The sequence below is a fragment of the Ipomoea triloba genome, chromosome 4, assembly GCF_003576645.1.
Source record: "Ipomoea triloba cultivar NCNSP0323 chromosome 4, ASM357664v1".
NCBI classification, from domain to species: domain Eukaryota; kingdom Viridiplantae; phylum Streptophyta; class Magnoliopsida; order Solanales; family Convolvulaceae; genus Ipomoea; species Ipomoea triloba.
The window spans coordinates 4,331,603-4,353,903 of record NC_044919.1 but is presented as its reverse complement, the minus strand read 5'-3'; the positions used below and the strand labels follow the sequence as shown (position 1 = coordinate 4,353,903).

The following is a 22,301-nucleotide window of genomic DNA, read 5'->3' as shown; positions in this document are numbered from 1 at the left end:
TATGGCAGAAATCTAAGCCTGGGAAGACAATAACTCTCACAGTATCTGACGCAACTCAAAAACTTTTTAAATTATACTCCGTATAAGTTGATACAATGTTGATCATCACTTTAAAATTTTCTATCAAATGTAAGTATATATAAACTCATTGTACAGTGAAAAGGTTCTAAATTCAGTTTCTAATCTGCAAACTGCAGAGAACTGACCATCAGTTGTTAGCTTTGTGAAGTGTCAGCATTATGCCATTGTGTCAACATGTCCCTTCTTTATCTCTTTCATAAAATCAACTAGCTAGATATAAAGAACAAGAACTAGCTATAAGTGTAGAGAAATATTTGAATTATGTAGACTTATTAAAGAATTAGTTCATCTGAAAAGTTTCATTTTAAGACAGGCTTACAAGATAAAATGTTTGGCCATACTATGGAAAAACTGTAAAAAGCTATGAATCAAACCAGCAATAGATAGTGTGTAAAAAGGTGTCAAAACACATTTTATCTTTCCTCTTCTTGTGCCAGCAATGGATCCTTTAAACGGTACCAAGCACCTTCAGAGTCCAGATGAAGAGATTCCAGGAAAGAAACAGTCAAAACTGATATGAGAAATTGAGAATTGCTGTTGAAATGGTTGCTTCTGGTGAATAATAGCTAAGCTGTGTATTAGAAACTGAACTACAATCCTGAAAAGAGAAAGAAGGGATATTTGGAAAGAGATCACAAATAAATGAAAATCTTATGAAGGATGCCCACTGATAAATGAAAATCTTACCAAAATGCCACAAAAAAATCTTAGTTGGCCGGGATAGCAACTGAGAAACTAAAATGCACACTTACCACAAATAACAATATTCTCCACAATTTATGAATCACAAACACCAAAATTCATTTTGTCAGAAGTGGTAGCATTCACAAAATGGTTGAGATTCAACTTAAGGTTGCCATGATGGAAAAAGTGAAAAACCAATGCACTAACATGTGTTTTTAATGGTCACATACCTATGTCAAATATGTCTTTTAGAGATTTAGGATAAGAGAAAATTTTAAGAATGGTAGTTGAAGTGTTACAAAGATAAAATCTGTTTGTCCACCTAGAGTATTGGGGGAAGAAAGAGAGGTTTTGGAGCAGAAAAGCTTGTTAAAAATGAGGGAATCCGTATTTGATAATAAAACACACTGATGCAAGTCCTTGGACAGAATTAACAGCATAAGTGAAGCAAACTCATGATCATTCATTGTGACCCAAATTGGGCCTTAGCACAGGTATCTTATGCCTTCCAATCTCAAGATCAAAAGCAACACTAAAGCAGTAGCTAAGACATTGTGACCCAAATTGGGCCTGGTAGCATAGGTCTTTATGGCCTTACCCATTGGGCAAACACTAAATCACACTTGCGAGACATTGACCTAATCCAGGCCAGATAGCATATCATTCAACATTTCAACCTACGAGGCAGACATAGCAAAGGTTTGAACAAGTCCACATATCTACTATTGGCTTTAACACGCTAGGTTACATTTTTTTTTTGGATTAACGAGGTAAACCCCACCCCTCACTGTGTGAGTATGTGCTAGGTTACATCTAGCACACAAAAAGGATGTTTTGTGAGGCGGGTGAGATCCAAAACAGTGGACCTCAACATTGCATCAAGTGAGCATACATTTTTAAAGGTCAAAAACTAAGAGCAGTCCATGCACCAAAAAACAGAAACAATTTCATCACATGTTTTTACTCTTTTGTGAAGATATTTAGTTATCTTTTAAAAGTATCTTATCCTTTGAGCCAACAAATCCTCTCCCATTTTAGTCGTTTAGGACTTTATAACTCGAATCATTTTCGGTATAATATTTGGCAAGTACAATGCATGACTCCATCCTCTGTCCTCCACAGCATCTCAGAGGTTCGATAAAGCTTCATTTCATACATTCAAAATATTCGCAAACACAGACCATGGTGAGAATACTCACATCAATCATATTTATTTTATAATATATAATGGAATATTGGGTACCAGGCCAACCAAACAAGCCCAATCCACAGCTAACCCAGCAATTTACTAAGCAGCCAAACCCGAGAGCTCTGATCTGCACTCTGCAGACATGCTAATTTGAAAGGATTAGACAAACATTAAATGACATTTAATGCCTGTTAGATGCCATCACAGCAAGTGTAGCAGTCAAGGCACTCAGGGGGTTTGGTACTTGGTAGTTCAAGATTAGCTATTAATCTAGAACAACCTAATTGTCAATGCCTCATATTTCACAAGTATCATAGTATAAATAGATGATCCTTACATGGAACGTGAATCCAACTCCCCTAGAAACACGCTATTACTCTATTGCATATATATAGACATAACGGTATAACAAACTTAATTTGGCAAGACATTTAGATTAATAATATCACAAGCCATGTAGGGCTACTTATTAAGTTATTATTCTTCTCCTCAAATATTGTTGTTGTGATATATCTAGTACCTTGAGTTGACTAAACCTATCAATATATAAATGCCTAGCTGGCTAGCTGTAAGACCATAACCTTTGAAGCAACTATAACAAACTAGTTCCAATATAAAGAGTACATCATTCTGGCAATGAGCATATATAAACAATGGTAAAAATCTTTTCAAATCCAGAACTTCACCTAATCAGTTCAATCGCCCTCCCGCTTCTCTTGTGAATTGAGGCCACCTTTAGCAAATAATGAAGCTTGAATGTACCATGATACCAGAGCAAGCAAATTCAGATAAGTGATCCTTGAGGTCTAATTACATTTAGTAATATAATTTTGAAACAAGGTAATATAGATCACCGAACTTATTGTTTTTAAGAATTAGGTCATTGAACTGAACTTAATAGGTGTGCAATTGAATAAAACTATCAAACAAACAAAATATATGCAATTGTGACATTCAAAACTATCAAATGCAGAATAAAAATTCACACATACCGAACTGATCATCACGTATCAATCGACACGCTTGTAAGACACGTGTTTCCTAGCAGCCCTAGCATTGTCGTATTCGAATTTCAATACATTGGGGATATCCGAAGTGTCCTTAATGTAAAAGAACCTCCCAAAAGAGCTCTCCTCGATAGCCGTAAAATAACGTCTGATTTTAGAATTAACCACCCAGAACCAGGCGGCGCCGAGGAAAGAGCCGAGCGAAGCCCCGGCAAATACCTGCGCCACCGTGTGATAACCTAAATAGACCCTCGACTGGAGAGTCAGAAGCGCCAACGGCCAGATCAGGAGAACGGCGTACAACATTTGGTAGCGGAACAAGGAGCCGAGTCTCCGGTGGGTGAGGAGCGTGAAGTAGACGGCGAAGAAGAACATGTACTGCGCGTGGCTGGAGGGCCAGCCATGCGAATCGCACATCTCTAGGATCACGCACGTCTCGGGGCGGGCCTGCTGGACCGAGGTCTTGATGACCTCATTGATGACCTGGGAAATAAGCAGGCCTAAGGCGAAGAACATGCCCTGGAGCTCGCGGCGGAACATGAAGTGGGAGACGAAGCCGCCGAAGCTGATGAAGACGGGGACCAGCGACACCCAGGCCAGGAAATGGCCCAGCTGATCGCCCTTCCGGTACCGGACGTGCGTGAGAGTCACGGCCTTCAGCGGAGCGTGCGACATGGCGGAGGATTGCGCTCAGGGTTGCAAATGAGATCTGCGATGTTTACAATCACAGCGCCTGAGAGCAAAGTGAAAGAGAAAACCAGTTGACAGAAGAAGAAGAGTGGCTATGGAGGAAAGCGAAGTGTGATATAGTTAGCAAAAAGATGCATCGTATCTGTTCTCCTCCATTTTTCCCATCTAAAACCCGCAGAATTGGAAAAATTCAACACACCAAATTTTCACCTTCGCCCCTCAAAATGTCATACCATGACACTTCAGTCCCTAATGGCCAGAGCTGTGAAAACAAATTTAAAAAAAAAAATAAAAAAATTACTTAGTTGCTATCAGTTTCGTCGAATTAATCCTAAATCCTAAACCCACAAGATTTTACCTATAGAAGCACTGTAAAAATATATCACAAGTCATGCAATCAATTCAACGAACAGATCTTCCAACATCATGCTGTCTCTAGTCATGACCCAGATCTTCTTGCATCATACCGCCTTTAGTCATGACCTTTACGTCATGTGACAAACCAACTACACTTAGTTTCGAGCGTGAAAAATAGTATTTTTACCTATCAAATGAGGGATTTTGACAACTCCAACTCCACAAATTTGCTTTGACATTACTATTAATGGATAATTAAAATTTTAAAAAATCTAGTTTTTTTTTTTTAACTTCTATTTATACTTTTATTCTTCAATTTTCATTTCCTATTGAAAATTTAAAATTAATAAACCATAGTTAATCCATTCTTTAGGTCAAAATAATCCGGTAATTCCAGTATCGCAAGACTAATCTTAAATTCACAAGATCTCGTTATTAGAATCACTACGAAGGTAAATCGCAAGTCGCGCAATCAACCCATCAATTAGATCCTAATATTCATGTGCACATAATTAATCCAATCTAGATCTTCTAGCATTATGTCGCTTTCGGTCATGGCCTTTATATTAGGCAACAAACTAATTACACTAAGTCTCGATAATTAAAAAATAATAATAAATAAATAACAATATTTTTACCTATCTAATGAGGGGTATTGACAAGTCCAACTCCACAAATTTGCTTTGACAATACTATTAATGGATAATTAAAATAAAATATATATACATATATATATATATCAAACTGAACATATAAAATAAAGAGAAATATGTAATTAATAAACCATAGTTAATCCATTTCGTTAGGTCAAAATAATTTTGTGTAAAATGTCTTAACTATACAAATATGAATGCTTGAATAATCAGTAATCGGGGACTCAAGTATCATGATAGTCCATTTCCGGGGTCCAAGTGAGATGTTCGAAAATTTTGCTGTCATCAAATGGGAATATAAAGAACCAAATAAAAGATACTGTATGGGCTAGAAACACGTTTTCTTACACGTGGTCAACCCCTTTACCACTCCTAAACTACGCTATTCAAGTATAAAGTATTCCAAAAAAAAAAAAGTATAAAGTATTCCTTATTTTTTAGTTTATTTTAAAATTTAAATTCTTCAATATTAAGTGTGTCTCCTTTCTTGCATGAAATAAGTAATTTAGTTGGGTCTCACCCAAGTCGTACTCCATTATCACATGGCATTTAATATAGTTATATAGTGAGGTGACGCACAAGTTGATGGGAGAAAAGCTTCACATAGAAATTGAGGATTCCTATAGAAATGTCAAAAATGTTATTAAAAAATGATTTTAGAATATGACTCATTATTTTAAAAAAATATTATAATTTTATTATGTTTAACTGAAAGTCATAAAATTATTTTATTTTATTTAACTAGAAGTTAAGAAATTACAATATTTATATTTAGTTTATTTTCTTGAAAATGAACATATTATTTGTTTATAATAATAATAGTATGTGGTGGTGGTGTGATCGTTGTTGTGATGGTAGTAATAATAATAATCCGAAAACTAACTCAATAAAATAGAGTAAAGAGCAATGAGATAATTCATTCTAATTGTTTTAATCTATGTAACTCTCTTTAATTTCTTTGCGTAATTTTGATATTTCTTATTGACAGGATAATTGGGCATCAGCACTAACCCAAATCATCAGCAGTTCAGCACTGACCAGAAAGCAATGAATGGATGGTCATCGACCGTTCAACACTTCACTCCAACGACTCCTCAGCATTAACGCTCAACGGTCCTCAGCTCCTCATCAATGCTCAAACAGTCAAACGGCTCATCAGCGTTAATGCTCAACGCTCCTAGCATTAACGCTCTATTACTGCGCTGGGAAGATAAAAAGGCTCACAACACTTGTAGAATGGGAGGCTTCTGACGACACTTGAACTTAGACAAAAACACTCTGAACTCAATTGTATATTGAGCATTGCACTCAAACACTGTACTCAACATTGTATTCAAATACTCAATTACATTCAAATAACATAACCGGTAACACCATTATTACCGTCACTTATGTTGGTATAGAGGTCATTGATTGTAGTGGGTTAGCTTCTTCGTTTACTTCATGTATTTTTCAGTTTACTCATCGTCCAGTTAATAAGGTAATGAATTGTTTAGTAGCGAAAGGCTTGTCGTAGATTACTCCGGTGTGCTGGGACAATTGTCCACTTGAGTTTCTTGTTCCTTTTTTTTTTTTGGTCCACTTTGTTGGTTAATGAGAATTTCACTTTTGTGTTTAAAAAATATCATTTTTTTTTTTTGAAAACAAAAAAAAAAAAATATCATTAAATAAGCACAAAATATACAATTATATCGGGAAGCAGTCACGTAACGTCCCCTTAATAAAAATAAAAATACATAAATAAAAACCTTTTTTGTTGATCTCCACTTAAAAAATAATTAATAATTTTATGAATACTAATAATTAAGCAATTATTACTGGAAACCCTTTTGGTAACTTATAAATAATACGAAGTACACATTTTTTTGCTTATATGATGACTTAGTTGCACACATATGTAATTCAATAGCCAAATTACACAAATTCAACAATTTAGTTGTTTATAAGTTTACTTGACATTTTTTTTTAAAGCAAAATTTAATTTGATTATCTTTTCCATTGACCTCTATTGTATTTTAAAGTATTAGACAATGTACTCACTTCTTTACCTTCTCCCTCAACCCCCACTAAACCTCTGTAGTTTCCACCTAACCCCAATAACCCCTCCATCCTCCATTTATCCTTCAAACTCTCCGCCATGGTTATCTTACTTGCCTACCTCCCAACTCCCAACGTCACCATCAACTCCCAACCAGTGTTTAAATAATGAAATGGAAAATTGATGTTCGGACCACGTTGTGCAAAATGGTTGATAGATGTTGATGTTATAAAATAGGAAGAATTGCAATTTTGGATCTAAGTATAGTGTCAAATAACTTGTAGTCAAGTATCATTAATCTTTGACTTTACGTTATTATGTCTTAATTTATTTGTTTTTTCCTAAATATCCTTCTAATAGCATCCGCAACAATAAAATTCAAAATGGGTTTTTTATCGGGCCAAGTAGGAACGAGAGAGAGAGAGAGAGAGAAAAAAAAAAAGTGGCCACCAACTAACAATCATTCTTTAAAAAAAATCATGAATTATGAGGAAAAATCACGTATTGATATATGATTTTTTCTCTTACCCTCTATTTGTAATCCATGTAGATGCTCTAATATGACCTCCATCACACTTATTATTTTCTAATCTACAAATTGGACAAATTATATAAAATTGGTTAGTTTAGGGACCTAATTGTAGATTTTTAGGTTCAGTGACCTAATTGCATTAGTTCAATGTCCTATTTGACCCTTATTCCTAAAATAATAAGTGTGATGGAGGTCATATTAGAGCATCTACATGAATTACAAATAGAGGGTAAGAGAAAAAATCATGTATCAATACGTGATTTTTCCTCATAATTCATGATTTTTTTAAAGAGTGATTGTTAGTTGGTGGCCACTCTTTTTTTTTTTTTCTTTCTTTTTTCTTTTCTCTCTCTCTCTCTCGTTCCTACTTGGCCCGATAAAAAAATCCATTTTGAATTTTATTGTCGCGGATGCTATTAGAGGGATATTTAGGAAAAAATAAATAAATAAAGACATAAAACTCCATTAGTTTACATGATCAACTCAAGTTTTTGAATAATAAAAGAAACTTGACAAACATATTTATGTAATAACTAAAAGTAAAAGTGTCATGTCACTAACAAATTGAGTACTAAAAGTGATGTTACAAATAGACAGTGGAGGCAACTAGCTTAAATAGTAAGGTATGTGGTGCCCATTTTAAATGGAAACAGTTCTTTGGGTGTCCCCCTTCCATGGAGACAGTTCTAATTGGATTTTTTTTTTTATATTTGTACTATTGTGGTTTTTTTCCATATTATTTTTACTATTTGTACTATAATTAACTATATTTCATATTATTTTCAAAAAATATATATTTCATATTTTGTTTTGAATATTTTTTATTGTGTTTTGATGTATTTTGAACTTTTATCCATAGTCAATAATATTTATAGCTTAGTCCTTAAGTGTTTTATTTTTATTTATTTTTTAAATATTTCATTAGTTTTAATCTTTCGTCTCTCTGCTTGTTAAGATTTATGAATCTGCCCTTACTAATAACACGTAGACTAAATGCTATTATCTTATAATTTAACGATAAAAAATGTAATTTGTATATAACATAATAAAAAGTGTTTGAATAACATTATTAAGAGTGATACAATCCTACTATTTTAATATCACAACTCTTGTTATGTCCAAAACAATATTAAGGTACTATAATTCAACTTCACCGTTACTACTCAACGTATTTAATTACTAGTATTTTGTACGCGCGATGCGCGAAAATTCATGCCCAACATTAAAACATTAATAAATACAAATAATTAAAATTTATAATTCGAATTATATATACACAAATAATATATGTATTTTATACACACACACACATGATTTGCCATTCATAGAAATTTAATTAAAATATAATCAACCATTAAATTAATTATATAATGATTTTAATAAAATGATAATTAAAGAATAGAAAAAAGATATGGTAGATATAGGTGTATGGTAATAATGATGTAGTTAAAAGTAACGGTGTAAGGGTATTTTGTATAATAAGAATATAATAGGGATAATTTTGTCTAATAACATTGAAGTGTACAACATTTAAAGTAAAATGTATACATTTATTAGCATACAAAAGGAGGGACATAAATCAAGGATATAACTTTGATTGAGACTTATTAAGTTTTTAAATAATACTCTCCCAAATACACTCTAAGTGGTATATTTTGTTTATTTTGCCTATCATTGACATGAGTATTAAATGTATAAACATTTTATTTCAAGAATTTATTTAAATCATATTTTCAATAATAGAATAATAAATATTAAATTTAAATATTTTCATTAAAAATGATTATTTCCCCTTATTTTTCACCTCCTAGCCATGGAAGAGTAACAAATTTTAAAGGGTATAGACTATAGAGGGTAAAATTTTAATTAATTAATTAATTTTGTAAATATTTAAAAAAATGTTTAAAGTGAATTAAAATTGTAAATATTAGTTTTAAAAAGTTTAAAGTTAGAATGACAATATTGCCCCAATACAAAGACATGATAGAGGGTCAAAACAGCCTTTTCCAAAAGATCTCAATTGGAACTTGGAAGCAACAAAATACACAGTCCAGACCTTAAACCCTTCAAGCTTCAGCCAACGTAGAACCCTAGTAGTAACAGTCCCACTGCCTCGCCACAGCCACTCGCCAGTCCACCACGGCCCTACCGGTCCACCGCCTCCCACTGCATTGCCACCGCCTGTCCGCCTCTGCCTCGGCCGTCGACACCAGCTACCGCCCACCAGGTTTGGTCTTCTACTCTTCTTTCGACTCTTCCCTTACTAATTAACATCAACTTCTCACAATCTCACCCCTTGAAGTCTTGAACTATAAATTTTAATTTCAATAATTTATTCGCCTAATTTTTCTAATTTTTTGTTTGTCCTAATTTTCTAATTTTGTTTTTGCCTTAATTTACCTAATTTTGAACTTGCTAATACTAGTTGCTGCCGTGGTTTTTGCTCTAATTGCCCTAATTTTCTGTTTTTTTATTAGTAGTTGCTGACTTGCTGTGTTAGTGCCGTAGCCCGGAGGTCAATTAGTTATTAGTTTTTGCCGTAGTTTTTGATGCCGTAGGTGATGTCGTTGGTCAATTAGTTATTAATTAATTGATTCATTGATTTGCTGATATGATTCATTGCCCAATTCATTCTGTCTGATATGAATTGATTTGCTAATTAGTTATTAGTTAATTACTAATTAGTTATTAGTTATTTGTTGATTTACTTGATTATGTTTATGTTGAGTTGCTAATTAGTCAAGGACTTTGTGTAAGCTGTGTTTGAAAGCTATTATACTGTTAGTGAATCTGTTGGGTTAGCTAATGCGCCTGTTGGGAATTGAAACAAGTAAGAAGGGGATAAGGAATGAGTTGGGAATGAATTGAAACATTGGAATCCTCTTTATTTTCTGGACTTCATTTTACCTTTGCTTGTTCGCCCCCACTCAACTTAATTTCTGGATCCGCCACTGGTAGTATCACCTTAATTTTCACTCATTCCCTTTCTACGTCAGAAACGCAAAGAGATTGTAGTCCGGAAATGGATCGGGACGCCTCTTTTCTGTTCGCGGGTACAAATTTCAATCGCAAAAAGTTCACCGATGTTTTTGATAGATTCAAGGTACTTTTCTTCGAACCTTTCTCTTAATTCTTAAAAAACAATCATAAATTGGTGCAAAAACGTTTTTCTTTATGTTGTATGTGATGGACTGATTACAAGGACCCTAAGTTTACTTAATAGTTTCCAAAAGAGTGGTTTAAGTTTGATGAATGCGTGCATTAGTAGATGTAGGTGTTTACGCATTGTTAAGCTGGGGTGAGTCTCTTGTGAGACGGGTCAGGTCGGGATAGGATATGTATAGTAATGTAATACTAATCAAGAATAAACTTCGAAAGTGTAATACTTTTGAATCAAAATATAATACTCAAAATGTAATACTAAATATGTATAGATTGATTGATTGTTAGTTATAAGATAAAGTGTAATACTTAAAAATTGAATACTTTCAAATCAAAATGTAATATTAGGGTTTGAAGAGTTACTTATGAGGAAAATTGTAATACTTATGAAAAACACCATTTGTTTTACGGACGAGGAACCGTTAGACGGTCTGATAAGAGATTTTGCCTATAAGCTGATGGTTTTATTTGTCTTATTATTCTGTGTGTTAAGGGGAAAAAAGAAAGTGATGAAGCAGAAGAGAAGTTGAATTTGATTGACAATGGAAGTACTCAGAAGGAGGAACATACATCATTGCGTGTTAGTAAGAAAAGGAAGAGGAAGGGAGCAGTTTCAGGTCATTTATGTTTCTTAACAGATAGGTGATAGGTCTGAGAAGAATAATGGGTAATGACTTTGCCAATTACTAATTTTTCTCATTCTGTGTTTTCATGGAATCAATTCTAGACCCAGTTGAAGGATTCAGTGTATTCACAAGTTCTAAATCAAAAACAGAAGCTGATGGTGAAGGAAAGGAGCATATCGGAAGTGAAATTTTAGAGGGAAAGAAGGAATACTATAGGCAATTGGAGGTTCCTCTCTTTCTATTTCTAATTTTCTTTCAACGCATATGATGCCAGATTGGAACACATCTGACCATTGTGGGGGAATACAAAATGAGATTATTAATACAATTGTTTTCCCCCCTTGCAGCGGGATGCAATTTTCCGGAAGAAACACAACATTCATGTTTCTGGGAGTAATGTTCCTTCATGTCTACAGAGCTTTACAGAGTTGAAATCAAGGTGGTCCTCGTACATTTTCTTAAGAGATTGGTTATAGGCTCCAGTTTAATGCACTTAATAAATTTGATCTCAAGCATTATTTTCCAGATTGTAAATCTTATTGGTAATACGTCATCGGTCATCCAGGTTTGGATGCAAATCATACCTGTTACGCAATCTGGCAAAACTAGGATTCAAAGAGCCAACACCAATTCAAATGCAGGCTATTCCAGTCATCCTATCTGTATGATCTCATCAAAATCGCTTTATTCTTTACAATTGTTATCACTTTCCTTCTGTAAATATTATTTGTCTGAAATGTTAGGGACGGGAATGTTTTGCTTGTGCACAAACTGGTTCTGGAAAAACATTTGCTTTTGTCTGTCCAATACTTATGAAGCTCAAGGTACTATTACATATTGGCACCTGCATTACATTTGAATGAAATGGTCACTGGACGTTTTCTGACAATGGTTTTGCTTGTCCAGCAAACTTCTAAAGATGGTGTCCGAGCTGTAATTCTTTGCCCTACAAGAGAGTTAGCTGCTCAGACAGCAAGAGAATGCAAGAAGTTGACCAAAAGAAAGGAATTCCATATCAAATTGATGACTAAACAGCTTGCAAAAAGTGCTGACTTTTCAGTGCTTCATTGTGATATACTCATATCAACACCATTTCGCTTACAGTATGCTATTAACAAAAGAAAGCTTGATTTAAGTAGGTATGTTGAACGATCATTTTGTTGTAATAGATGAAATGGAAATACTTTTTTTTTCAAGGGGGAAAGAGAGGTTTTTATTGGATTAGGTTACATGCTTAGATGTTTCTTGAGACGCTGTTTTTAGCTTTCCAATTGCAAACTTGTACCAGTATTTTTTTAGCCAGAAAATAGAATTTATTTTCCTCAGAGAAGAGATTTAAAAAAAAAAACCAGACCAGTTGCAAATTTGTGATGGGCATCTATACTTGTGCAAATTCACCACATTTGTACATGAGAAAAATGAAATATAGAATTTTTAGGTTTGAAAAAACAAAATGGTCTCTTCTCTGTGCAAAATAAATTCTATTTTCTGGCTAAAAAATCCTGGTACAGTTTTGCAAATCCACCATCTTTGTACATGAGAAAAATCATTTTTGCATGTGTATCTGAACAGGGTTGAATTTCTTGTCTTGGATGAAGCTGATAAGCTTTTTGAGCTGGGCTTGATGGAGCAGGTTGATTCAGTGTTCAAAGCTTGCTCAAATCCTTCAATTTTGCACTCACTGTTCAGCGCTACTTTACCGGACGAGGTTGAAAAGATTGCACGGACAATCATGCATGATGCTGTTCGAGTTATCATTGGTCGGAAGTAAGTACTAAATGCCTTTTAGTGAAGATTTGAAATAGAACCATTATTCTTAAACTTAAATTCCTTCAAACTTTTACAGAAATTCTGCTTCTGAAACAATAAAGCAGAAACTGGTGTTTGTAGGAAGTGAAGAAGGAAAATTTCTTGCTCTTCGTCAAACTTTTTCAGAGGTATGCTCCTTTTAGCAAATAGAATTGTCGCTACCCTTTTTAAAAGCACAGTTTAGTCTCTCTTCTATTGTCAACCTTACTTCTTCCTGTTATTTTATCTCTGCCCTTCTTACTTTCTTTATATGAATGGAAGCATGGAGAAACTTTGGATTTCAGTTTCATCAAAGTGATTATATATACATCTTATACTCATTAGCTTCTTTCAACATACTGATTTGTATGAAAAATTATATCAACCCTTCCCCTTTAATAATAAATGAGAAGGTGACAAACTTCCAAATCTTCATTTTGTATGTTATACGATAATGATCCTGAACGGTGTCATCCAGAGGTTTTTGACCCCATTAACAGTTCTTTACTTTTCTGAATTTCCAATCTTTATTGCTGATGCTTATTACTTGCAGAATATAAATTGTTATACTATATGCATTTTATGCTCATCTTAAACATTTATTATTTGTGGCAGAGTTTGAATCCACCAGTGCTAATATTTGTTCAAAACAAAGAGAGGGCTAAAGAGCTGTACAATGAGGTGAAGTTTGATGACATTAGAGCAGATGTAATACACTCAGATCTCTCCCAAAAACAGGCAAGTTTACAGCCTATTCCTTGTGTCATTCCAATTGTAATCCACATCATTTTTACCCGTGTAAGAGAGGGCTTGGAGCTGTGGATTCGTATGTATAATATATTCTTGTTTACATAATAATGCCAACCTCATTAACCACAGTAACAATTTAATATTTTATTTACTAACCCAAATTAATTAATGCAGAGAGAAAATGCAGTTGATAACTTCAGAGCCGGAAAAACATGGGTTTTAATCGCAACTGATGTTATTGCCCGCGGTATGGATTTCAAAGGTGTCAATTGCGTCATCAATTATGATTTTCCAGATTCTTCTTCTGCATACATTCACAGAATTGGTATATAACTTTGGACTATAGCTTCCCGCCTCTCTTCTTCTTCATCTTATGATGGTTACTGAAACTACACTTTTTGATGTTCAAAATAGGACGATCTGGGAGAGCGGGAAGGAGTGGAGAGGCCATCACCTTCTACACAGAAGCTGATGTCCAGTTTCTGCGGAACATAGCTAATGTTATTACTGCATCTGGAGGCGAGGTTCCCGACTGGATCATGTCAATGTCCAAGAAAAAATGGAGGAAGCACAGACCTCAAAGAGAATCAATTTCAACACGACCCCAAGACGACTAAAACATAAATTAAGCTCTCCCCACATCGCGGGAAGGAAAAGTTTTGTTGTTGTGAGTTCGTAACTTGCTAATCTTAGACAATACCTGAAAATGTTCCTTATGAACTACACATCTGTCATAGTGATCTGTTTTCTGTCATTTGAAGAAATCATTGTACATTTTGTTGGACAAGAAAGAAAAAGAAAAAAAAAAGTGTCAATTCCTGAGAATATGTTGTCACCTGCCGAGGTTGACATTTGATATTCATGGACTAGAAGTTGCAAACTGCAGTTGAAAAATTCTTTATTGTCTTTATTGTTTTTCATTAAAAATTAATTAATGAAAAAAATAGTCTCTTTAGGGAAGTTGGGAGGTGTTAAGCATTTTAATAATTAATTTTTGAATAAATTTAGGTCATGAGCTTGCATCTCCCAACTAATATTTGGTGCAAGAAAGCTACTAGGATCCGGTCTATGATTCTTTTTTCCTTTTACTTTAAGCTATGGACTTTTCAAGAAAAGCTTCAGCCAATAAGACCATAAGCCTGAAGCCCAACCAACACTTAATCATTTGTTTGTTGGCTAGCCTCCCGCCATATTTTAAAAAAAAAAAAAAAGAAGAAAGAAAATTTCTCCCCCTACCATCTCAGCCTGAAGTATATAATTTACATTCTGTATTTTTTTAGCCTGCACTATCCCCCACAGATAGCCAAATTCTGCAGAGAATAAGGCTTTGCATAATGGGATCCATGGAAAGATCAAAGAAGAAAGTACAGCTATGGAAGAAAGCCATAGTCCATTTTCTGCTGTGTTTTGTGATGGGGTTCTTCACAGGCTTTGCTCCAGCTGGGAAGGCGTCGATATTTTCCGGGAGGCTTTCTGTGTCGAAAGCTCAAGCGAATAGCACAGGAAAGGCTGTCGAGATCCCACATGGAACAAGAACACAGGGCGAGAATTTGAACGGGACTTTGTTGGGTAGAAATTTTTCTGCAGAGCCAGCACGGTCCAACAATGCATCAAAACCCGCATTCTCCAAGAAGCTGCAGGCGAAGGGGGTGGCAGAGGATCTGGATCCACGGAGGCTTATAATCATTGTCACCCCAACGAGCGGGAAAAACCAGCTGAGAGGGGTGCTGATAAGGCGGCTGGCAAGCACGCTGAGGCTGGTGCCTCAGCCGCTCGTGTGGGTGGTTGTGGAGCAGCAGTCCGAGGATTCCGGGGTTTCTGAGATACTAAGGAAGACAGGAATCATGTACAGACACCTGGTGTCCAAGGAGAACTTCACCGACATCCAGGAAGAGCTTGATCATCAGAGGAATGTTGCTCTGAACCACATTGAACACCACAGGCTTAGTGGGATTGTTCATTTTGCTGGCCTTTTCAATGTCTATGATCTCAGCTTCTTCCATCAGCTCAGATCAATCGAGTACGTCTTCTTTCTCTTACTGCATTTCATTTCATGTTTTTTTTTTCATCAACTGATTGTCTGTCGAGCATATAATATATAAACATAAATGTATATTACAACTACCAGCTTAAACTTTTAGTTGAGATCGAGCACATGCTTCAATTATGAACAACCACAACTTTCTGCAACTCTAGAATCCATTATCATGCCATGTTTCCTGAATAGAAAACCAGGATTATTGCAAACTGTTCCAGGCGGACAATGCAAGGTTTTGGATAATTTCAAAAGGGGAATAATGAGTAAGTGATAATGAAATTATACCCCACAGATTAAACAATACAGATTCTTAGAAACAAATCTCAGTTTGGGTAGGTCATATTCTATTGACTCTTGTGTAACCACTCAACTGTAATCTGTAAAATATTCAACTTTCTTAATTTATGCCCTTTATCTAAGGTATCAATCACATCATACATAAACTTCAATTGCCTCCCTTGTGACCCTAGAATGAGATAAACTAGTTTAAGTTGCCGATAACTAAGATATTTAATCTGTTTTTGGTGAATGGTTTGATAAATGGGAGGAAATTAATTGCAGGGTATTTGGGACATGGCCAGTGGCATTGTTGTCAGCAAACAAGAATGAAGTGGTGATAGAAGGGCCAGTGTGTGATTCTTCAGAGGTAATAGGATGGCATTTGAAGAGAGTGAACATTAATAATAATCAAACAGATGATGATCAAAAGCCTGCAATTAGGGTTTCCAACTTTGCATTCAACAGTTCCATTCTTTGGGATCCTGAGAGATGGGGCCGTACATCTTCTCTCCAAGACACCTCTCAGGTATTTACCCTCTTTTCATTCCCCCTTTTACTATACACACACAGCAGTATAATTATCTTTATATAAAAAATTTTACGATGTTAACGGTGTAATGCAATAGGGTATTGTCTACATGAATACTAACTAACACTACAATTCATCCAGTTAGAGTGTCAATACTGACATTACGATACAATCAAATATGATATACCTGATTGTATATAGTGTTATCAGGAATATAAAAAGTTGCAACTATATATATCTAACTTATATTATTACTATATGTATATATACCACCAATTAGGCACAATCTCATAATCATTTCTGCTAATGATTATTAAGAAATGAAAGCAACAACTAATCTTAGGATGTTGACACATTCTTAATTGCTTAAAATAAACCCTAATAAATGACCAAACCATACACCATATATATAAAACAACAGGACAGCTATACACGGAAGGTTCAACAACACCATTGACAAACAAGTGATGTAACAAGCTAGCTAACTAATATATGAAATATATAAAAAGAGCAAAACAACTTTTCACTTTAATTTTTTTTTTTTTTTTTACATACTGCACTATTGTTTACGTTTCGTGAGAATGCGGGACAAGACTGATTCAACTTATCTCCTAATAATATATTGTTTAATGTACTGTCAACAGGATTCACTGAAATTTGTGAGAAAAGAGGTGATTGAAGATGAGGCAAAGTTGATGGGAATTCCTCAAGAGGATGATTGCTCAAAAGTCCTCTTATGGAATCTCCAATTTTCAACATTATGAGCACAACATCATTTCTTTGTGTGTTGATGGTTTAGCCAGGTTAGTTGGTAGTTAAAAGCCAAAGACCATGGCCAGCAATTTCATGGAAATGAAGAGATCCAATCTCATAGTTTTTGTCAAAATTTTTATGTTGTAATTGTTGGCATTTTACTTTTTTTTTTTTTTTTTTTTTTTAACTCCGTAATAATTCTTTTCATGTAATAATTATTTTAGGGAAAGAAAATTTGAATCCATTTGTGAAATGTTAAATACTGAAATAATTTTCTTGTCAAGTTGTCTCTTTGATACAATAGGAGTTACGAATGTTTGCTCGGCCTCTTCCGGGTGACAAGAAGATCTTGTTTGAAGATAGGTTTAGCTTCCTTGAATAGAGAAAGTGGTTGATAAATATATTTAATTTTAATTTGTTTGTTCTTTTCAAGTTTATCCCCTCATGGGGCAACTCCTAACCAAGTTGATCTGATTGTTGGCTTGATAATTACAAAATTCTAAGTTTGTCTTCTCGTAGAAGATGTCTATTTGTTTTCTTGTTTGAACCAGTCAAGGAAGCACAAGTTTGTTTACCTCATTTTAGTCATGTGCTAACTAGTGTCACAATGTAGATTTCATCCAAATTCCAAAATACATATTCGGATAATTTTCCCGTAAATCAAAATTTACCTCTTCTATTGATTCCAAATAATAATAATAATAAAATAATAAGTTTGGTGTTAATTTTTGGAAATATTTAATTCTAGTTAGGTTAATATGTTCATCGATAATTATAAGAATATTGTCGGCCAACATCCACGTTTCAATTTAAAAAAAAAAAGTGTGGTTTTTCACAACTTAATTTGTGGTATGCATTCAAATAATAGTCAATCAACGTTATTGTCTGCCTTCTGTTATCATACAAAACGTTGGCTGTCAACAGCTACTCGATATGTTTGTCTTTTGGTTGGGTAACACACATTATCTGTAACATTTGTTTAACAACGTAGTTAAGCAATCACAACCCCCTTAATTATACAACAAGATCAAGTAATGACTAATTCATATATTGTTTGAGTGATGGATGAGAAACTTACAGTTATTATTCAAGAGTATGTACTGGATAAATTCTGTTTTGTAGCCTAACCCGTAAAAGACTAGATAAATCAATTTAGGTTGTTATAGTTGATTGACTCAAACCAAGAAGGCTAATAGACGGCTTTTGTTGAGAGTCAAACTTGTAATATTGTAGTTACCAAGTGATTAATTAATATTTGAGAGACGACTAAAACCTGTCACCATTACTCGATAGTATGCATTGAGTAACCCTAAGGCCTTCCCCATTAATGGGTTGTTTCACATTTTTTAAGAAAAAGGTGGTGATGTGGAAGTGAGAGGAGGGAGAGAAAGAAAATGTGAGGTTGTTGCAGGAGGGAGGGATTTTGGTCGGCTATTGTGGGTCCTACGCGGAAAATGAGCAGCAGGCTCGCTGTGCGTGCGAGCACTACTGCGCACCCATGCACGCTCCCCTGGGCGCGTTAATGGGACTCTTCCCCTTCTCTGCCGTTCTGACGTTTGGGGTTTTTTTTTTTTCCTCTTTCCTAGTTGGAGCTTAAATATCTGTGCAAATATATTAACAATTGGAGGAGGCCTAATGGCCTAAACAACCAAGGAACACAAGAAGAGAAATCAGCCTAATTTGTGATAGTTGATTGGCTCAAAAAAAAAAAAAAAAACAAACTAATAGAGCTCTAGTTGAGAGTCTAGCTTGTAACATTATAGTTATCAAATGATTAATTAATATTTAAATGACGAAGAAAACTCGCAACTACTACTCGATGGTGTGTATTTAGTAACCCGCAAACGAATACAGTGACTAACTCAACCTAGACAGCTCATAGTTTTTTTTTTGAATGCTACTAACTAGACAGCTCATAATTAATCGGTTCAAACTAAAAATTACTATCTGTGGAATCAAACTAGGTTAACCGTATGACCAACTAAAAGTGTTATCTCAGTAACAAAAGCAAGATTAACAGATGAAGTACAGCACAGAGGAACTAGGGCTGTAATCATTCTTGAAGTGGAGTTAATGGGGGTAAAAATGAGTGAAATGGGCCCCATTTTCCGAGCTCCTTTAATGGGGGTCACGCACAATAACCCAGGCCAGTTGGTATTCTTCACGTTCTACAGACACAGTAGTTGAACTTCTCTTTGGAAAGATCTGATCTTTCTCTTTCACTACCAATGGATATTCAGAGAGGAGGGTACAATCTCTCTTTCTAGTCTTTTTTGTTTCATAGAAAAAAAATCTCTGTATATATAGAACAACAATGGAAGCTTTCTGAGATCTGGGAACTCTCATTCACAGGTATCTTCTTCTGTTTTCTTGAAAATCTTTCAGAATTCTGCACTTTTGATTGATCAATTTTGTTGTAATGCATTTCTGTCTGAATAGAACTGTTGTGAATTTGGTTATTGGATTATCCTTTTAATGAGGCCTAATTTTGCATAGATTTTCTGGAGATTTACAATGTTGTCATTATTTGGGTGTCTGGTTATTAGATTCTCTTGTAAGAAGTTCCAAGTGAAACATTAATGTAATTCTTGAAGTTTGGATTTGAGTGTTTAGTTTGGATTTTGTTCTTTGTTGTTGAGGAACTGTACTGTTTGAAGCAGAATGAATCATAGTTTTGATGCCATTAATGAAGGACAAGATTTTCATTTGTGTTTGCCTCTTGAAGCCTTTCATAAAAGGGCAAACTGAGACAAACAGATGCATTCTGCAGATAACAAAGTTGTTTCTTTTTCTGCAGATATATACGCGTTGATTCGATAGATTATATGGGAAAATTTTTCTTCCCTTTTCTGTTCATGAATTTGCCTTTCTGGGAAAAGATCAACAATTCAAAATGATGATTTTATCTTCGGTTGCAGACTTATAAAAGAATGGGGAGGAAGGGGAGCTGGTTTTCTTCAGTGAAGAAGGCATTCAGCCCAGAATCTAAGGAAAAGAAGGAACAGGTTTTTTTTTTTGTTCTTGTGATAGTGACACTGTTTTTTTTAGCATATGTTAAGGATTTGTTAAGATCCATATGTCCTCGTGTTTTTCATCAGAAAGCAAATAAATCGAAGAACAGATTGTTGGGAAAGGAGAAGCTTGACGTTCCGAATTCTGCAACTCTCGAGACTTCCACTGCTTCACCTCATCATCAGGAAGAGGTAAAATTGGCAGAAGTAGAGAAAGAAGTTGCCACTTCTGCAGTGGCTGAAGATGCTATTGTGGCCGCTGCAGAAGCTGTTCAATCAGCTGAAGTTGCAAAGTTCTCGGGCAAATCCAATGAAGAGGAAGAGGCTGCTGCAAAGGTTGTTCAATCAACTGCACCCGCAAAGTTTTCAGGCAAGTCGAAGGAAGAAGCTGCAGCAATCAGAATCCAGACTGCGTTTCGAGGGTACCAGGTATTAGGATGTCTTACAGCAGAAATGTTCTGTGCAGCCCGGTTTTTCCCCCTTTTTGCTCAAATCATTTTCTTGATTGTAGAATCATCAAATATTAGCATTCTTGATTTGCAGGGTAGGATGGCTTTTAAGGCTTCGAGAGGACTTGTGAGACTAAAATCTCTTATCGAAGGGCCACCTGTCAAACGACAAACTGCAAATGCGTTGAAATGCATGCAGACGCTTAGCCGCTTACAATCTCAGATTCATTCGAGAAGAAATAGGATGTTGGAGGAAAATCAAGCTCTGCAGAGGCAGCTTCTGCAGAAACATGCAAAAGAGCTCGAGAACTTCAGGGTACTGATCCTTCTATCTTCCCTATTATCTTTAAAGAAAATATCCACAACTGCATTCAACGAGTTTTTTCGTTAAGATATGGCTTTAAATGTTTTGACAGAGAGGGGATGAATGGGATGATAGTCTACAATCAAAAGAGAAAATTGAAGCAAGCTTGTTAAGCAGGTATGAAGCTGCAATGAGACGTGAGAGAGCACTCGCTTATTCATATTCTCATCAGGTGAGTTACGGTTTCTCTCTACCTTCATATTTAGCGACGAAAATGCCTTTTTGTGCTTCTAATACATTCATGGCTCAAAGCATTCACCATCGCTATCGATATTAGGCTTGTTAACTTTGAGGATTTTATCTTGACAGCAAACTTGGAAAAAGTCATCGAGATCTCCCAATCTGTTGTTTATGGATCCAACCAATCCTCAGTGGGGTTGGAGCTGGTTAGAGCGGTGGATGGGCGCCCAGCACCCATCAGAGGCTCACGGTACAGCAGAACGAGAACTTAAAACCGATCAGATATCAGCAAAAAGTGTCAATCTGGGCCTTTCTGTGGGAGAAATTACCAAGTCTTTTGCTCGCCATCAGCTAAATGCTGAACAGCCTTCTTCGCCAGCCAGCCAAAAACCAAGTCGAGCACGCCCTTCAAACCACCATTCCCCTGCTATGACAACCAAACAACCCTCTTCAAAGAAGCCGAAGCCTCCCAGCCCGAGAGTGAGGGTAGCCAGCCAAGACGATGATGCAAAAAGCGTGTTTAGTGTCCAATCAGACCGCAACAGAAGGCATAGCATTGGTGGATCATCAGTAAGAGATGACGAGAGTTTGGCAAGCTCCCCGTCCTTCCCAAGTTACATGGCGAGCACTCAATCAGCAAAGGCCAAGACTCGTGCCACACAAAGCCCCTTAGCTGTGGAGAATTGGACTCCAGAAAAGGGATCCATTGGTTCTGTGAAAAAGCGGCTTTCATACCCTCCTTCACAAGCCTTATCAAGACGCCATTCAGGCCCCCCGAAGATGGACACCTCCATAGCTGAACCTGAAACGAACGGGGAGATCAATTAGGTATTTTTCTTGCAAACTCTGCCTTAGCATGTTTGGTAAACTTGTGTGTTCATTGCAGAGAAGATGTAAACAGTAATGGAACATTGATTTGTGAGATACTTCAAACACAGTTTTTATTGATTCATTCTTGAATGGCTTGGAGTTGGAGGGGGTTTGATTCCAGATAAATTCCAATATAGAATTCCCCATTTGTGTTTAGATTGTGTGATTATCATTCTTACATTAATCTCATTGTGTTTATACTGAAAATGTCTTGGTTCTTTTGATATGTGAATGAAATACAATGGCTCATTGTTGAGATACACGAGAACAA

At 35.5% G+C, this 22,301-nt stretch overlaps 4 protein-coding genes across 6 annotated transcripts; 3 read left to right on the top strand and 1 right to left on the bottom strand.

Moving 5' to 3' along the window:
- Positions 1-318: 318 nt before the first annotated feature.
- On the bottom strand, positions 319-3,835 carry LOC116017148 (lipid phosphate phosphatase gamma). 3 transcript variants are annotated; one of them, XR_004097845.1, is made up of 3 exons: positions 2,947-3,835; positions 2,641-2,705; positions 319-679 (listed from the first exon to the last, which is right to left on the bottom strand). XR_004097845.1 is itself a non-coding variant. In XM_031257677.1 (2 exons), the coding sequence occupies exon 1, from the start codon at positions 3,634-3,636 to the stop codon at positions 2,965-2,967; it is 672 nt and encodes a 223-aa protein (XP_031113537.1). In that variant the 5' UTR covers positions 3,637-3,833; the 3' UTR covers positions 319-679; positions 2,947-2,964. The 3 variants fall into 3 exon arrangements, 1 of the variants encoding a protein (XP_031113537.1); XR_004097846.1 differs by having other exon boundaries at positions 2,641-2,687; XM_031257677.1 differs by lacking the exon at positions 2,641-2,705 and having other exon boundaries at positions 2,947-3,833.
- A 5,467-nt stretch (positions 3,836-9,302) lies between these two features.
- LOC116015334 (DEAD-box ATP-dependent RNA helicase 57) lies at positions 9,303-14,465 on the top strand. The gene is made up of 13 exons (XM_031255371.1): positions 9,303-9,458; positions 10,228-10,334; positions 10,887-11,010; positions 11,121-11,245; positions 11,367-11,458; positions 11,585-11,681; positions 11,763-11,843; positions 11,926-12,158; positions 12,592-12,786; positions 12,866-12,956; positions 13,423-13,545; positions 13,732-13,882; positions 13,972-14,465. The coding sequence occupies exons 2-13, from the start codon at positions 10,254-10,256 to the stop codon at positions 14,172-14,174; spliced, it is 1,596 nt and encodes a 531-aa protein (XP_031111231.1). The 5' UTR covers positions 9,303-9,458; positions 10,228-10,253; the 3' UTR covers positions 14,175-14,465.
- A 311-nt stretch (positions 14,466-14,776) lies between these two features.
- LOC116017105 (probable beta-1,4-xylosyltransferase IRX9) lies at positions 14,777-17,439 on the top strand. Its single transcript, XM_031257635.1, has 3 exons — positions 14,777-15,577; positions 16,157-16,400; positions 17,048-17,439. Exons 1-3 carry the CDS (start codon positions 14,892-14,894, stop codon positions 17,165-17,167), a joined length of 1,050 nt encoding a protein of 349 aa, XP_031113495.1. The 5' UTR covers positions 14,777-14,891; the 3' UTR covers positions 17,168-17,439.
- Positions 17,440-19,317: 1,878 nt separating this feature from the next.
- LOC116016506 (protein IQ-DOMAIN 1-like) lies at positions 19,318-22,237 on the top strand. Its single transcript, XM_031256807.1, has 6 exons — positions 19,318-19,508; positions 20,075-20,161; positions 20,255-20,596; positions 20,711-20,932; positions 21,033-21,152; positions 21,290-22,237. Exons 2-6 carry the CDS (start codon positions 20,087-20,089, stop codon positions 21,986-21,988), a joined length of 1,458 nt encoding a protein of 485 aa, XP_031112667.1. The 5' UTR covers positions 19,318-19,508; positions 20,075-20,086; the 3' UTR covers positions 21,989-22,237.
- The last annotated feature ends 64 nt before the right edge of the window (positions 22,238-22,301 follow it).

Excerpts from the sequence above, each read along its gene's own strand:
- LOC116017148 (XM_031257677.1), bottom strand. The coding sequence starts at position 3,636 with ATGTCGCACGCTCCGCTGAAGGCCGTGACTCTCACGCACGTCCGGTAC.
- LOC116016506 (XM_031256807.1), top strand. The coding sequence starts at position 20,087 with ATGGGGAGGAAGGGGAGCTGGTTTTCTTCAGTGAAGAAGGCATTCAGC. Across the intron at positions 20,597-20,710 it reads CTGCGTTTCGAGGGTACCAG|GGTAGGATGGCTTTTAAGGC; the intron begins GTATTAGGATGT and ends CTTGATTTGCAG. Across the intron at positions 20,933-21,032 it reads AAGAGCTCGAGAACTTCAGG|AGAGGGGATGAATGGGATGA; the intron begins GTACTGATCCTT and ends ATGTTTTGACAG.
- LOC116017105 (XM_031257635.1), top strand. The coding sequence starts at position 14,892 with ATGGGATCCATGGAAAGATCAAAGAAGAAAGTACAGCTATGGAAGAAA. Across the intron at positions 15,578-16,156 it reads CATCAGCTCAGATCAATCGA|GGTATTTGGGACATGGCCAG; the intron begins GTACGTCTTCTT and ends AATTAATTGCAG. Across the intron at positions 16,401-17,047 it reads CTCTCCAAGACACCTCTCAG|GATTCACTGAAATTTGTGAG; the intron begins GTATTTACCCTC and ends TACTGTCAACAG.
- LOC116015334 (XM_031255371.1), top strand. The coding sequence starts at position 10,254 with ATGGATCGGGACGCCTCTTTTCTGTTCGCGGGTACAAATTTCAATCGC. Across the intron at positions 10,335-10,886 it reads ATGTTTTTGATAGATTCAAG|GGGAAAAAAGAAAGTGATGA; the intron begins GTACTTTTCTTC and ends CTGTGTGTTAAG. Across the intron at positions 12,159-12,591 it reads AGAAAGCTTGATTTAAGTAG|GGTTGAATTTCTTGTCTTGG; the intron begins GTATGTTGAACG and ends GTATCTGAACAG.